The sequence below is a fragment of the Lissotriton helveticus genome, chromosome 9 (assembly GCF_964261635.1).
Source record: "Lissotriton helveticus chromosome 9, aLisHel1.1, whole genome shotgun sequence".
NCBI classification, from domain to species: Eukaryota; Metazoa; Chordata; class Amphibia; order Caudata; family Salamandridae; genus Lissotriton; species Lissotriton helveticus.
The window spans coordinates 271,540,305-271,556,530 of NC_136070.1; the positions used below are offsets into that span (position 1 = coordinate 271,540,305).

The 16,226-nt window shown below is 46.4% G+C and overlaps 1 protein-coding gene across 1 annotated transcript in view; it reads right to left on the reverse strand.

Moving 5' to 3' along the window:
- The window catches only part of NOXRED1 (NADP dependent oxidoreductase domain containing 1), a 282,269-nt gene that overhangs the window by 178,698 nt on the left and 87,345 nt on the right, over window positions 1-16,226 (reverse strand). Inside the window, exon 3 of the mRNA XM_078659966.1 lies at window positions 15,369-15,441. Within this exon, the coding sequence (XP_078516092.1) occupies window positions 15,369-15,381 (13 nt within the window). The 5' untranslated portion in view covers window positions 15,382-15,441. The remainder of the gene's footprint in view (window positions 1-15,368; window positions 15,442-16,226) is intronic.

Consider the following 16,226-nt stretch of genomic DNA (forward strand, 5'->3'; position numbering starts at 1 on the left):
CTGTTTTACAAGCTTCCTCGGTCTCTGACGCAACAAGTAGGTCATCTATGTACTGAACCAGAACCGAATTCTGCGGCAGTACTAGATTTTCGAGATTCTTCTTCAACAACTGGTTGAAGATTGATGGGCTGTCTGTGAATCCTTGTGGGATTCGACACCATGTTAAGACGCGATTTTCCATTTTAAAAGCGAAAAGATACCTGCTTTCTTCATCCAAGGGGATTGAAAAGAAGGCCTGGCAAAGATCTATCACTGTGAACCATTCTGCTTGGCATGGTATCTGAAACAGTATCACTGATGGATTCGGTACCACTGGACAACATGAAACAACTATATTGTTAATTTTTCGAAGGTCCTGAACTATTCTGAATTTCCCACTAGGTTTCTGCAAACCCATAATCGGGGAGTTACAAGGACCTCCCACTATTTCTTGTAGTATTCCCTGTTGAATCATTGACTCGATCACAGGTTTTATTCCTGCAATCGTTTCCTGGGACAATTTGTATTGAGGCGTTCTGGGATACTCGGCATTTGGCTTTACCATTATTTTCACTGGTTCTACCCCCTTGATCAATCCTATTTCCTCGCCTGTGAAATCCCATACCCCCGACGCCACAGCATCTCGTAGGTCCTGGGGAAGATCTTCTACAGTCAGAGTAGGATATAGTTCTATGCAAGATTTTGAATTGGCTACCTTGAAGGTAGCATCATCGTCTGTAGTCTGTACCTCCACTCCTTGCGGGGTGCAGTATATTGTGCAATTCAATTTGCATAATAAATCCCTTCCTAACAGACATACAGGACTCGAATCACATACTACAAACTGATGTTCATTCATATGGTTTCCTATTTTCACGGATACTGGTTCAGTCAAGGGACTAGTCATCCTTTTGTTTGCAACTCCTACCACTTGAATTGTTTCCCCTGACATCGGTAAATCTGGAACCACCACTGATCTCAGAGTTGATCGAGTAGCTCCAGTATCCACCAAGAACGTTGTAGGACATCCTGCCACTTCAGCCTCAACAAATGGCCCCCTTTGATCCACCTCTAGGACTGCCCCGAGGGTACAGTCCTCTTCCCTACTCACACGCTGTCCTGTCAATGGATCAATATAATAACACTTTTCTTCCTCAATAAAAAGAGGCATCTGTTTAAAGACCTTTCCCCCTGTCGCGATTTTCGGTGGCTGTGGAAACTGAGCTCTTGGAGCCGAAGTCCCCCCTTTGACCACCTTGCTTCCTGGGACTGTCGCCTTTTGAGCTGGAACCTCTTGAACTTGCTCTTCTAATTCTAGCTCTCCATTTTCAGGGTTAAAGGGACACTCGCGTCTCCAATGTCCCACCTGGTGACACTGGTGGCACTTTGTCGTCTTCTTTAAAGTGGCAAAGTCTACTCTAGGTCTCTGCCCTTCTTCATTATCCTTGTTCTGACCATTCGACTTTCGTCCCATCCCCTGTTTCTGCTGTCCGCCCTTTCCGGCTGACTGCATTTACACCACCATCAGCTTCTCCTTAAGATTTTTCTTTTTAGAATCTATTTCGTCACTGCAGTATCTTGCATATCGCAGGATCTCATCTAGTGGTTTGTTTTGCCAACAGATTAAATGTTGTTGAATCATCAAACAAATCTCTGGTCTCAGCCCCAAAACGAACTTTGACACAAACTGTCCTATGTCTTTGGGATCCATTACATCGAGTCCACTATATTGTTTGAATATTTTCAGTAATCTTTCATAAAATTCATGAACTGTCTCTTTGGGTTCCTGTCTTGTTCGGTCTATTTTTACCCAATCTATATCTTGTGGAGGCACTTTATCCTTTAGCCAGGCTATTACTCTTTCATATTTCTCCATGACACTGTCCGACGGTCCATTAGTTCTAGCATTCCTCTCAAGCTCTACATTTGGCCACTGGACACTAATCTTGCAGGTTACCCACAAATCCCCTGGAACCACAATGTCAAACAAGGTGTTCAAATCAATCCACAATACTTTGGAGATCTTTACAAACCTCTCTACCTGCTTATACCACTCAACTGGATTCTCCCTCAACTTCGGAAATGAGTTGGTAAATGCAGCTAAATCTCCTCTACTCCAGGGCACATGTACATAATTTCCGTTCGATATTTCTCGCAAAGGGAACGCCTCCATCTGCATCAACCTTCCCTCAGGAGACGTCCCATTCACACACCGCCTAACAGTTCCCCTTTTGGACCATCTCTCCTCCCATTTGTCCAGATCCCTCCACGCTCTTATTCCTGCTATTAGTTCCCTTATGTGTGTCTTTAACCCTGTAGTTCTTTTCTCATCTAAATCTTGATCTGTGTATTGTAACCTATGGTTACTCTGTAGGGTCTTTGCTCTGGACAAATCTACCATGTATCTGTCTGCCAGTTCAGATAGTTTCTCATGAGTCGCTCTCGCCTTCCGAGTAACATCCTTTGCTATGAACAGCAGCTCATCTTGCTCGTATAACTCAATCCTTTCTAATGGCAACGTACCATCTATAATCTCATCCAAATCAGATTTCAAACTGGTGACATCAAGTCTTTTCGCCTTTATTGTAGCTTTCAGTACGCTAGCTCTAGGGGGTCCATTCACATCTTTCCCATCCCAGCTCCGAGTCCTACGTCTGGGCTCAGGTGAGTTATGTGGAGTCCTCCCATGCTCCCACCCCTGCAGGTCCCATGCTGTTCCGTCCTCTCTGGGTGGATGATGAAACACTCCATTGTGCCTCATAGTCCCACCTTCCCCTTCATGCCTGGATTCTCTGGGTTCATGGTAAGACATTCCATTACTCCCCCTTTCTTCACAATTGGTCTGTGACCTCTGATCACCCGATGTATGGCAAGATCGTTCATTGTTCCCCCTATTCCAGTGTTGCACATTCTCCCCTGGCGCGTGATGAGTGCACCTAAACCTATCTCGGTATGCTAGTACCATTTGATCTCCACCCTTTTCAAAGAGCCGAGACATCTCTTCACACTCCATGCCTCTACCTTCTCGCTCCTGCTGGTCCCTCCCATCATTAGGACGTATTACTCCTCTGTTCTCCTGGCTTTGACCCTCACGTCCCTGACTGCTTTCGCTAGCCCCGCAGTGAGATGCTGTCCCATTGCCTCGATTTCCCCACTCCGCTTCTGCTCTTGACCTATTGCTCTGCGTTTCTGCGGACCCATCCCATTCTCTCAAATCGACTCTTAACTCTTTAATGGATTTCGGACGCGGTCCCCTTAGGTCCATCGGTCCTCTTTGACCCCCCTGCTCTGTTGCGGGACTCACTGTCGGTTCGAATGGGGTGTTCCACGTTACCAGTCCTGGCAATTGCTTCCATGCATTTGTCGTGTTATTCCTCCTTTCCATCTCAATCCTTTCTCTATCTAACCGTGCCTGCTCTTCCCCTCTCCCATGATCCGGATTGTAAATCGACACTATAGGTCCTATGGTAACAGGTACTTGAAGAGCATCCGGTAATCCAAAAGACTCAGCCTTTTCGGTGATTGGCGTCTTTTGTACCACAAACCTTCCCACTACACTCTGTATAGTGTTGTTTTGAGGTGTCTCCTCGCCTTTGATAGGTGTCCATTCCGATATAGGGAGTGGTGTAAACCCCTCTATGGCAGTCCCATCTTCCCTTGCTAGTCCTCTATCTTCAATTTCCCCAACTCTCGGAGGTGGTCTGTCTATCAACAATCTGTTTATCACATTGTCCTCTGAATCGCTCTCCTCATCCTCTTCCATGAGGTTCCTCCCACCTACCACCTCCCTCATTGGATACAACTTCTCTACCTCAATAGCCTGTACCCTCCATCTCTTTGCCTCTTCGTCCCATTTAGAATCTCGCACTGCTCTTACCGATCGAGTCAATCTTTGTTGACGCCTGTTCAAATTCCTGTTGTGCGCCGCCCTAATCCATGCATTAAGGGCCTCAAACTGGGTTGGTCTAGGTGGGGGTTTCAATGAGGACATGGTTGCTTTTAACCGATGTAACACTTCTAACTTAAACGTCCCATACTTAGGGAACTGCATTTCTTCATTTCCTTCCGTAAGCTTATTCCAAGCCCCAATCCATAATATCGTATGCCGCCCCACATTCGCGGCCATATAATGAGCTGGTGTACCCTCCGGCGGTGCCTCTTCCCCGTAATAATGTTCACTTCTTTTTCTTTTAAAAATCCCTTTCAAACACTTAAAGCACTTCATGATTTCTCTTTTCTCCGCGTTTGTTTTCTTCCTGATGACAATCTACCAATCTCAGCTCGGTTCTCGCCAACTGGCCTATCAGAGCGCGACTTCTCACTGACGTCGCACCAGCCGCCCAATCCCGTCGCGGCTCTTGCCGACGTCACACCAACCATCCTATCGCGTCGCGGCTCCTCACTATCCACCCTATCTCAGCGTGGCTCTTGCCGACGTCACTCGTCCCCCTTCGCAGCAGTTCCCCTCCTTTTTCAGCTCGTCTCCGCGTTTATGCATGCGTCCCATTCATACTTCGAAAAATGATTACTTCCGTCCAAGCGATCACTTTTCTTTGACTGTACGCCCACAGTCAATCTGTAATTGTCACCTTAACTGGCGAAATGTCTTTCCGTTTACGTCCAGACAATCACCTTCTCTGATAGGTTACTTACACACAGTAACTTTCGACCAGCGTCCGTTACTCACACACTCTCTCTTGCACTCCCCCTATCTCGGTTCTGCGGCGGTCAATGGTACCTCATGACCTCCGTACTATGGTTGGCAATTACTCTGAGTGTTCGATACACCCGGACCACTTAAGCTCTACCTTGAACTTAAGATTTTTACCAGGTTGCGCGCGCTCACAACCTTCTCACAATCACGCTACAGGCATTCAACTCCGCAAGACATTACAATACAAATACAACACAAAACACCGCAATCTGTTCACGCATGACCCTTGTTATACTCACTCTCCTCCGATACTGCTGCTTTTCTCGCACCGTCAGCACCTTCTTCGGCACGCGATTCTTCCGCTGCTCATCTCTCGATGTCTAGCACTAGGGGCCTTGGGGTAAGCTAACCTAATCTAGATTACCTTCCTCAAGTAGATAACCATCCTAAACTGCTACCAACTGTTAACGCGGGGTTTCTGGTCACTAGTTATCTTACCAGATCCCTAATCATGTCGACTGAATCGTTGGTACCTGTCATTGAGTAAAAGACAATCTACTACTAGGTTAGTCAATTAGGAACTTAGACCACTCTAAAGAACCACTTACCACTGGGAAAGGTTAAAAAGTTTTAATTCAAAGCCAAAAGTATCTGGAGATACAAACATCTCAGAATAAGATTCAAAAGGTATACAGGTATTAGTACAAAAAGATACTCTCTGAATATCCTTAAACGACAAAAGGAAATTATCAAAACTACTTCAAAGAGCATGAGCGTTGCAAGAATCGCTGTGAGTTGCAACCTGAGAGTCATTTACAGGAAAGGAAAATATAAGTTTAGTCTGTCCCTACACTAGACTAAGTGACATCCCTACTTAACAAGATCTTTACCTAAAAAGGTGTCAGCCGTGGTGACTTCCTAAGAAGATCATCTGAGGTGGGACTGCATCCAGTCCCCAGCGAAATGCACAGCGATTTGCCACATTTGGCTTCACTTTTGTCCAACTTTTATCATATAAATCCATTTTATCCATTTTTATCATATTTTATCCACTTTTCTGAAGACGGGACCACACGCTCCGTGTACATGTAATTTTCAGTTTTCTACTGCTCAAATGGTGTCACTTAGGACTTTTACCAAGAACATGATTGACACATGAATTCTTCCAACGCAGTGTTTATTCAAATAAAATCACCCAATGCATTTCGGGATGTCATGCCCTTCTTCGGGGGTTACTGTAAATAATCATAAAACAATACAATTACCAGACTGTACACACAAAGCTTTCACGTTTCTCAATATAATCTACTGCTGTAAAAACATATTATGTCCATTGCTCAAAGTTGATTACCGTGTTATCATTATCTAGTGAACCAACACAATGTACCCTTGTTAGTAACCCTCCCTTTCAAGATCTACTCTTCCCAAGAATTATGCTATGCCTCCCCATTCTTATTGATGTTCTTTGCCAATACGTTACCGTGTAGCTTTAAAATTCTATATGTCTACAACATCATTCTGCCTCAAGAATTACGAATAACTGTGAATCCATTCCCCTGATAATCAAGACGGAAACCCCATGTAGTGGTCCGTTTAATTTACTCGTTTTTCTACTGGCGGTCTGAAAACCTTCCATATTACTCTCGTGGTGCCGAACATTCGCTACAAACACCGCCCTCCATTTATACTACTCCCTCGAGTATCACATACCTGCCGTAATGTTTAAAAGCGAACACACAGAATCATCGCTGCTTACTCCACCAAACCTGTGGCATCCCACAATCCCTCCCTGTATTTCACCTCCGTACCCATATCCCTGATTGGTTCAAAAATTATTTGAAAAAAGGTATCACTCTAGCCCGTGTCAGTATAGATTCCACCTGTTGTCAATCCCTCGAAAACTCCATTTCCCATACTGCACTGTCATGCAGTCAAACGCGCTAGTACTCTCTCAAATGATACACCGAAATTGACCCCAATGTCTTAATGAACATGAAATGAAATGGACGTGCTTGTGTGATCAAGTAATAAAAACAGTCTTTCATTGTTCTTTTGTTTCACTGCCTTCATCCGAACCACGGTGATATTTCCTGCGTGTGGACTCGACGATTACTACATATTCTTTTTCCTTCCTTTTTTGGGTGCAGCCCTGGTTTTGGGCAAAAGTTAAGATACGTTTTTTTAGGGTCAGGACGCACACCTGTATGTATTTCAATCGTAAACCATGAGATTTGTCCAACTTTTATCTTTGCATGCGTGCGATTTGCTGTAGTGCCCCGCCCAAGGGCACCGGGTACTAACATCATCTGAGGTGGGACTGCATCCAGTCCCCAGCGAAATGCACAGCGATTTGCCACATTTGGCTTCACTTTTGTCCAACTTTTATCATATAAATCCATTTTATCCATTTTTATCATATTTTATCCACTTTTCTGAAGACGGGACCACACGCTCCGTGTACATGTAATTTTCAGTTTTCTACTGCTCAAATGGTGTCACTTAGGACTTTTACCAAGAACATGATTGACACATGAATTCTTCCAACGCAGTGTTTATTCAAATAAAATCACCCAATGCATTTCGGGCTGTCATGCCCTTCTTCGGGGGTTACTGTAAATAATCATAAAACAATACAATTACCAGACTGTACACACAAAGCTTTCACGTTTCTCAATATAATCTACTGCTGTAAAAACATATTATGTCCATTGCTCAAAGTTGATTACCGTGTTATCATTATCTAGTGAACCAACACAATGTACCCTTGTTAGTAACCCTCCCTTTCAAGATCTACTCTTCCCAAGAATTATGCTATGCCTCCCCATTCTTATTGATGTTCTTTGCCAATACGTTACCGTGTAGCTTTAAAATTCTATATGTCTACAACATCATTCTGCCTCAAGAATTACGAATAACTGTGAATCCATTCCCCTGATAATCAAGACGGAAACCCCATGTAGTGGTCCGTTTAATTTACTCGTTTTTCTACTGGCGGTCTGAAAACCTTCCATATTACTCTCGTGGTGCCGAACATTCGCTACAAACACCGCCCTCCATTTATACTACTCCCTCGAGTATCACATACCTGCCGTAATGTTTAAAAGCGAACACACAGAATCATCGCTGCTTACTCCACCAAACCTGTGGCATCCCACAATCCCTCCCTGTATTTCACCTCCGTACCCATATCCCTGATTGGTTCAAAAATTATTTGAAAAAAGGTATCACTCTAGCCGGTGTCAGTATAGATTCCACCTGTTGTCAATCCCTCGAAAACTCCATTTCCCATACTGCACTGTCATGCAGTCAAACGCGCTAGTACTCTCTCAAATGATACACCGAAATTGACCCCAAGAAGATCACGCACTTCTCTTAGTCTCTTCTGTAAATCGGTCTCTTGCGATCAGCCTATCTGCCTACCCAACCGCTTTCTTAGGCTCCCAAAATCATCTGCTCTGCCTCTCCCCCGGGTCGCTTTCCCTAATACAAAATCACATTTCCGATAGGAACGCCCCTCGGGACGCCCCTCACGTGGTACCAATTTCAGCAGCAAAACTCCATGATGATACTCTTCGGAACCCTCGTTAAAGTTGACCTTGGTTCCCAGGCTTCTTCTCCAGTTCGCTGGTACCCCCTGAAATTCCTGAAACCTCCTCCAGGCCTGCGCCAGGCGTCGCTGAACAAAGCTCCATTCATTACGACTGATTAGGACCCCTCGCACCTGCATTCAGACCATCCTACAGTGGGCCTCAAATTCCAGACTCCACCATATCTATAGGCCATAAAACATGTGTAAAACTTTGTGCTTGGTGCCTCTCTACCTCTTCTCTAACGAGCACATTGCAGATCAAAGAAGCGACATTATCTGTTCAGGCCTACTTGATTTACATGAAGCGGGTCCCTGCACTCTGAAAACACTTAACTCGATTTAAACAGTATTCTTTAACTAGCACACATTTCTATTATGTAACACATCTATAAAACATATACTTCAATACTATGCCTAATAATACATTTGCACTCTAAGGACATTAAAATCCACGTCACTAAAAGTGTAGCAGCATCTTTCGTTTCCTGTGAAATGCCATGTGGCCTACACATTTTCATGGTTTGCAGAATTACATTTCGTTTTCACTTATTCATCTAACGTGTGACTCCAACATCATTTTAACATTTCTACAACCTCTACATTAGTTTTCCACTCTTATATATGCATCTATTCTAATTAAAACAAACACTCATATATTTTCACCATATAAGTTGACACTCTTGTGCAATACAATTTAAACCAACACTACGTGCTTGTAAGTATGGTGTACTTATACATTTTTCAGATTTGTGCTCCCTCAGAAGATTATACATGTATCACATAATAATGAATGATCATATGCAATGGTTTATGTTGTGTCTAGTTAAAGTAGACAAGTTGCATCAGAACCCTAGAGGTCTCTGAGTAGTGCGCTTTGTGAAAGTGTGTTTGTTGATGCAAACATGTTTTGCATTTTAGTCACTTGGACATGAGCAGGTCCTTGCTCAAAGCAGCACACATTGATTACGATTATGAATAACAGGTTTTCAATTGTTTTATAATATAAGCATACGGTGTTAATATAAGCATACAGGTTAAAGCCAATTCATAATGATATTCTGATACCATATGTAAGATATGCTGTATCGCTTATGAGGCGGCAAAAAGAAAACCACCCACCCAACATATTATTTCTCCAACTCAGAAGCCCTGCACAAAAACATGAAACATGACTTCACTAGACCTTAATTTAAGAAGTGCAAAAAAAAGAGAAGATCAGATAACAACCCTTTTCAAGCTGCACATTCAAGACAAGAAACAATATCCTGCAGTAGATCAGGCTCACTCCTTTACTTCAGAAAGGTGTTAATTATTTTTTACAAAGACCACCTCAATTTCTACCAATATTGAACTGCCAAACTTCTCCTTCTTGCTGGGATGATACATGAAGACCCCTCTACACCCTGCTTTATACCCAATATTGATCATTTCCTACATCTGCACTATCTATAGTCCTTAGTTTCGTCCTAGCTAATACAAACAGAGACACCAGTACTAGAAATACTCAATTACATAATTTCCACAACTTGTCATCTGCATTCCAGCAGGAATCACTGACTTCTGTTCTTCATTCTGGAGGAAGCATGATCAAATCACAAACCCACCGGTCCGTCCAGAGCCCTGCTCCAGCTCTAGCCATGCCTACCTCTTCAACTTCTCATACCAGGGTACTGACAAACTACCTTCACCCAAAAGTTGTTATTATAATATGCACTTACTTTCCCCTGATGCCTGCACTGTGGTGCACATTTTATGGACTCCAGGAATATAGCAAACAAAAATACATTTTCTAGATTCTATGTTTTGATTCTGTGGAAAAAAACTGTAAAAATATCATCCACTTACAGCACCTTTCTGGAGTCGGTAAGATCATTTTTAAAGAGCTATCTTAGGCCATATGCCTCTGAAATGGCAGATTTGTCACACAGAACCCAAGGACTGCCATTAAGGTCGCCAGCACCTCGAATACTGTAGACATCACTCACTACCGTGATTGTGACCCTTTTCAACACTTACCATGGAGACTCCTGTGAGAAGCTCGCTTAGTATATGGTGCACACTTCTATAAGTGGGCACCTTGCGCTAATCCAGACAACCCTTTTGGTGATTTTAGGGGTCTTAGACAAGCTTATAAAGCTCTCTAAGTGGAAGTTGTGTAGAGTACCTTAAGGCTTAGTCCAGAAGTGTAAAGCAACTTGTTTTACCAGAGCAGGATCTTATTGGTATAGATTATGTGACAAAGAACCACACAGTATATCTATAAAAGTGTGTATTTATTATAAGATATTCACTAACACAATCAGCTATCTCCTACCCTGAGATATACACATGTCAGGAAGCCCCTGACAGTGAAGATGATATACCTGAGACGGCCTGTCACGATCCCCTTCCGTCTCATATCTCTCCACATCTATGTTTGCAGCCTGCATGGAACCTATTGACGGGAATTCCTTCATGAGTATTAGAAGAAGAAGAAATCGGGCCCGGTCCCTTTAAGAACAGAGCACCCTTGACCCTTGTGATACAAGAAAGGAGGAGCCACGGGTCAGAAGAGGAAGGAGAGGGACGGAAGACGCCGGTGGCAGAGACGCAAGGAGTGGGAGCGAAACTACCCGAGGAAGTGGTTCCCAAGAAGTAGAATATAGAAGAGAAGGGACGAGGCAGTGCACAGCGAGGCGAACCAGAGGAGGCTGCCCCACCGATCCCAGAAAAAGCGGAGCCGTCCCACCATGACCCCGGAGGGTTGTGGCTACTTCAGGGGCGTGGACGAGTATGAATATTCTGGGCGGGAAACAGAGGGGAAGCCTGAGGGAGGTGGAGGGTGTAATGATGCAGGCACCCACCAATGATGACTTTGGAGCCAGGTTATGTTGATTGCTTCTTTATTATATATATATATATATATCTCTCCCCAAAGAGCGCCGAGCCTCTGCTCCTACCGGCTAACTCTCTCTGCTCTTTCGCGCCCTCGGCGCCCCTCGCACGCCTCCTGCGCGCGCAGCCAATCGGGTCCGCCCACACGTCACGTCGCCAACGACGACCCAATGCTGGGCGCAGTGGTTTGAGTGTCTTGTCTGCGCCTTGGCACCTCGCACACTCCCTTACGTGCCGTTCTGCCCTTATGTCCATTCCTGGCCACCAATAGTCTTGCTTGGACCGCAGTTTAAGTTTTCCAATGCCCAGGTGCCCTTCATGTAGCATGTCCAGCAGTCTGGGTATGATGCTTGTCGGGGGGATGACTTTCTCACCTCTATATACGAATGTTCCTTGATTGTCCAAGGAGAGTTCCTCCCTCACTTCAAAGTATGGATTGAGTTCCCTCTGGACATGTCTCTTGTCCGGCCAACCTTGGGTGATGTATGTTTTCACCTCTTCCAATGTCTGGTCCTCCTCATACGCCTGTGTCCATTCTTGAAGGCTGATGACCCTTTCGTGATCCTCCATTAGTGCCACCCATTCTTCTGTGCCAGCCTTGTCTTCCTCACCTGGTTCCATGGCTGCCGCTCGGCTCAAGTAGTCTGCGACCTTGTTTTTGCTGCCTGGTATGTGTTCCACATCATACCTAAATTCTAGAAGTTTCAGCGACATTTTTGATATGCGGGGCGTGGCATCTGCATGGCCACTCGATGTCAGCACTCTCAGGAGTGGTTTGTGGTCGGTCCGCAATTGAAATCTGGTGCCCCACAGGAATTGTCGGAAGCGCGTGGTGGCCCACACCACCGCCAGCATCTCCTTCTCTATCACACTATATTTTTTTTCTGTTTCACTCAGTGTGCGCGAGGCAAAGCTGATCGTTTCCAACTGTCCTTGCCCTCGGTCTTGCATGAGGACAGCGCCCAATCCCTTGTCGCTGGCATCGGTGGTTAGGATAGTTTTGCATTGAGGATCGAATCCTTGTAGTGGTATAGCCCCAGCCACTTCCTTTTTGATGATCTCAAATTCCCTTTGTGTGTCCTCTGACCACTTGAATTCCGTGTTTTCTTTTGTGAGCTGCCTCATGTGATGGGTCTTTGAGGTAAAGTGCTGCACAAATTTTCCGTAATACTCTGCCATTCCCAGGAATGATCTGACCTCTTCCTTGGTGGCGGGGGACGGTGCTTCACAGATCGCTCTGACATTTTCTGCATTAGGAGTTACACCCTGCACTCCTATCTCATGCCCCAGGTAGGTTACCGAGTTCATCCCAATTCGGCATTTGGACCATTCAGCCGTGAGTCCTTTCCCTTCTAGAATCTTCAATACTTTTCCCAACTTCATATCGTGGTCTGGTACGTCTCTTCCCATCACCAAGATGTCATCCTGGAAGTATTGGACGTCAGTAAGGTCCTTGAATAGTTGGTGCATCATCTTCTGGAACACCGCCGCTGCTGAAGCTAAGCCGAATGGCATCCGGCGGAACTGATAGCACCCAAACGGGGTAATGAAGGATGTTAGTCTGCGGCTGTCTGGGTGCAGAGCAATTTGGTGGTACGCGGAGGTCAAGTCTATGGTTGAGTACCACTTAATTCCCCTGGTGCTGGCCAGCATCTCCTCTATTCTGGGCAAGGGGAACCTTTCCACCACAATGTTTTTCTCTCAGGTCGACACACAACCGGACCTTTCCGTTGGGCTTCTTAACCACTACCAAGGGCGCCAGCCACTCAGCGCACGTGATGGGTTCTATGATCCCCTTCTTTTCCAAGCCTTGGAGTTCTTCCCTTACAGCGTCTCTTACAGCCAACGGGATGTTCCTTGCTTTGTGGGCCACCGGGACAGCGTCCTCCTTCAGAATGATTTTGTGGGCGAATTTTTCCAGCTTCCCTACTGTGCCCCCAAACACTTTGGGGTATTCGCTCCTCCATTTGTCCAGAATTGGCACTGTTTCCTGGTCTGTTAGAAGTATTTGCTCCTTGCCTCCCGGATCTAGCTTGATGCCCAGGTCGCCTTGATCCAGCCATCCTAAGACCGACGGTCCTCTCTCCGATACATAGAGCTTGCTTCGTGCCGAACGGCCTCGGAATTCGAAGATCAGGGGTCTGAACCCCGCCATTGGTATGCGGTCTCCGTTGTACGTGACTGGGCGGATGTCTAGTCTCTCTAATTCCGGGCCGAGGCGTGGTGCAAATTTCTCCTCCCACACTGCTCTCTGAATGATGGTGAAGGGTGACCCTGTGTCTGCCACCACGTTGATCTTGACACCACCTATGGCCATTTCCAAGACCGGTTTCATCGTACGTCTTCCTTCTCTGTCCAGGACTTTGCCCTCCGTACTCAGTACCTGGTCCTCAATGTAAATCACTGTGACCTCTTCTGCTTCGGTATCGTCGTCCGGATCGTCGTTGCTTTGACCAACGCACCTCACCATGCTCTTGGAGGCCTTCTTCCTGCAGACCTTCTCGTAGTGGCCAAGTATTCCACAGTACGTGCATTTGGCGCGGAATGCGGGGCACTTCCAGTCATGTGCTTCGTGCGACCAGCTCCCACACCTGTAGCATGACTTCCTGTTACTCCCTGCTTGTTTCCCTGACGTGCTTGCATTGCCTTGCCACTTGTTGGGCCCTCTTTCCGTTGATTTCCTATTCTGATACTCTCTGCGAGGCCCTTCATCATCTACCTTGTTCACCATCGTGCTGGACGCCATTTCTTTCTTCGTCACTTCAGCACACCGACGAGCTAGTTCCGCTCTTTTTACGATGACTAACACTTCTTTCAGTGTGGTGTCTCCACTTGCCCATAGCTTGTCCTGCACGGTCGTGCACGTGGTGTGCATCACCACCTGGTCCTTGATGAACTCATCTTCCCAGTTGGCGTATCTGCACGTGGCCGCCAGTCGTTTCAGTGCCGCCACGTACTCCTCCACCGTTTCTCCTTGCCTCTGCTTCCTCTGTTGGAAATTAAACCTGTCCACCGACACGCACACTGCCGGTCTGAAATGTTCATTGAGGTCTTCGAGCGCATGCGCGTACACATCATCGTCTGTGGTTGTTCTCTGTTTCGGGACTAAGCTCTTATAAATCCGGAGACCTTCCGGGCCTAGGTTCAGTAGCAAGATGCGCTTCTTCCGCTGGGGTTTGAACACTTCTTCGTTCTCATCTTCCAGGACACCTATGAAATTGTCTATGTACTCCCTCCAGTCCTCCCATTTCATGAGGGGTTCCCCTGGCCGGGGTAAGAACTGTACCGGTGCAGTCGCGTAACCTGCTTGCGTGCTCATCTTCTCTCTCTTTACTGTGGGTAGTGTTCCTCCTCGGCTGCGGGGACTCCCTGGTGTGTCGTCCTGTTCTTCTTCGCTTGCTTGGGCTCGGGGACTGTCTGTGTCGGCCCCCTCAGATCCCTGCGAGTTCTCCAGCGTGTGTTCTCTGGTTCTGCGGTTCGCTGCGTGGGTCGGTGCCCTTTATCCTGCCTTTATCCTGGCTCCTGGGGTCTGTCCCCCTTTTTTCACTCCACTGCGCCACACCCTCCGGTGTGCCTGGCTCTGCCACGCTCTTTGGGGTACCTGTTGTCCTGCACCAGGGTGATCCTGCTCATCTGTCCCTGGTGTGGTGGTCCTGGAGCCTCTGGTGCTCTGCTTGTTGCCTTGGGGTTGGGTTGGTGGTCCTGCCTTGCTGGGGGGTCTTCATCCCACCCTCGTCGCCATTGTAATGATGCAGGCACCCACCAATGATGACTCTGGAGCCAGGTTATGTTGATTGCTTCTTTATTTTATATATATATATATATATATCTCTCTCCCCAAAGAGCGCCGAGCCTCTGCTCCTACCGGCTAACTCTCTCTGCTCTTTCGCGCCCTCGGCGCCCCTCGCACGCCTCCTGCGCGCGCAGCCAATTGGGTCCGCCCACACGTCACGTCGCCAACGTGGCGCGTAACAACTAGACCGTCTCTACAGAGGGCAAGGGAAAGGAGTGCTAGAGTGTGGGCAATGAGGAAAATAGGAAAAGGACGCTCGTTTGTTTTCATGCTCCTTTCTCCTTCTATATGCTCTTGTGGTATAGATACTCCACCTGGGGGGGTTTCCCCTTCCCTCTGAGCACATACCTTCTTCCTCACTCTTGCATAGAAATATTGTCACTTTTACCGGGTATTTTCTTTTCTTTTTTTTTTGACTGGTGAACCCCTCACCCCCCTCCCTATGAGTTAAAGAGTAAAACATATATAGAAGCACTTACCTGAACACTCCATTTTTCCGAGGGAGAAATACTGGCCGGGAGGACTCCAATCAAGGGACTGACTGCGAAGACCCTGAAACAAGAGGAGACAAGAGAAGAGACTTATATAAAAAGGCCAAGAAATTGCACTGGAATCTTATCTTCAAATAAGAGGAAAAGCCTGTATGTCATTAAAAACGCTGTATTATTTATTATTTATTCCCCCACCCGCATGTTGGAAAGTATCACAACACAGTACACACAATACTTTGCAATAGAAACAGGTAAGTAGCACAAAATACACATGGTCGCCTGGAGGAGTCCAAACCATATACTGGTATGTGAACCACAACTCAAGTCAAGACTATACCCAGAAGACGCAGAAGTGCTGGGGACCCAAGGAACCACCCCAGGTAAGTAACCAGGAACCCCACGGAGGCCCTGTGCAGAGTGGGAACATGACCGCGGGCTCAATACAAGTCAATGGGTAAGTCACAGTTGCAATTTTAAAGAAGAAGGACCCTTCCCAGTAGACACTGAAGAAACCCCGTGGAGGACTGAAGGTTGGAGAGCCACCCCACCCATGGATACCCTAGGAACCAGAATTCCTACACCAGGGAAGCCAGGTGCGTAGGTGTGAAGTGGCGTCAGAAACCGCTGTCAAACTCAATGGAGGACTTTAGGAAGATGCCACTGCTGGAGAAGGTGAAAGTGTCCGGTGGAACTCAGGGATGGATTCAAGTTGAGAAGTACCTTCAAGCTGAGGGGACAGAGTCTATGCCAGTCAGGAGTGACCAGGAGTCACGGAAGACGAATGCCCACCGATGTCGAGTGTTGCAGGAGACCTTTCGGTGACCTTGGAGCTGCAGCTGTGCGGAC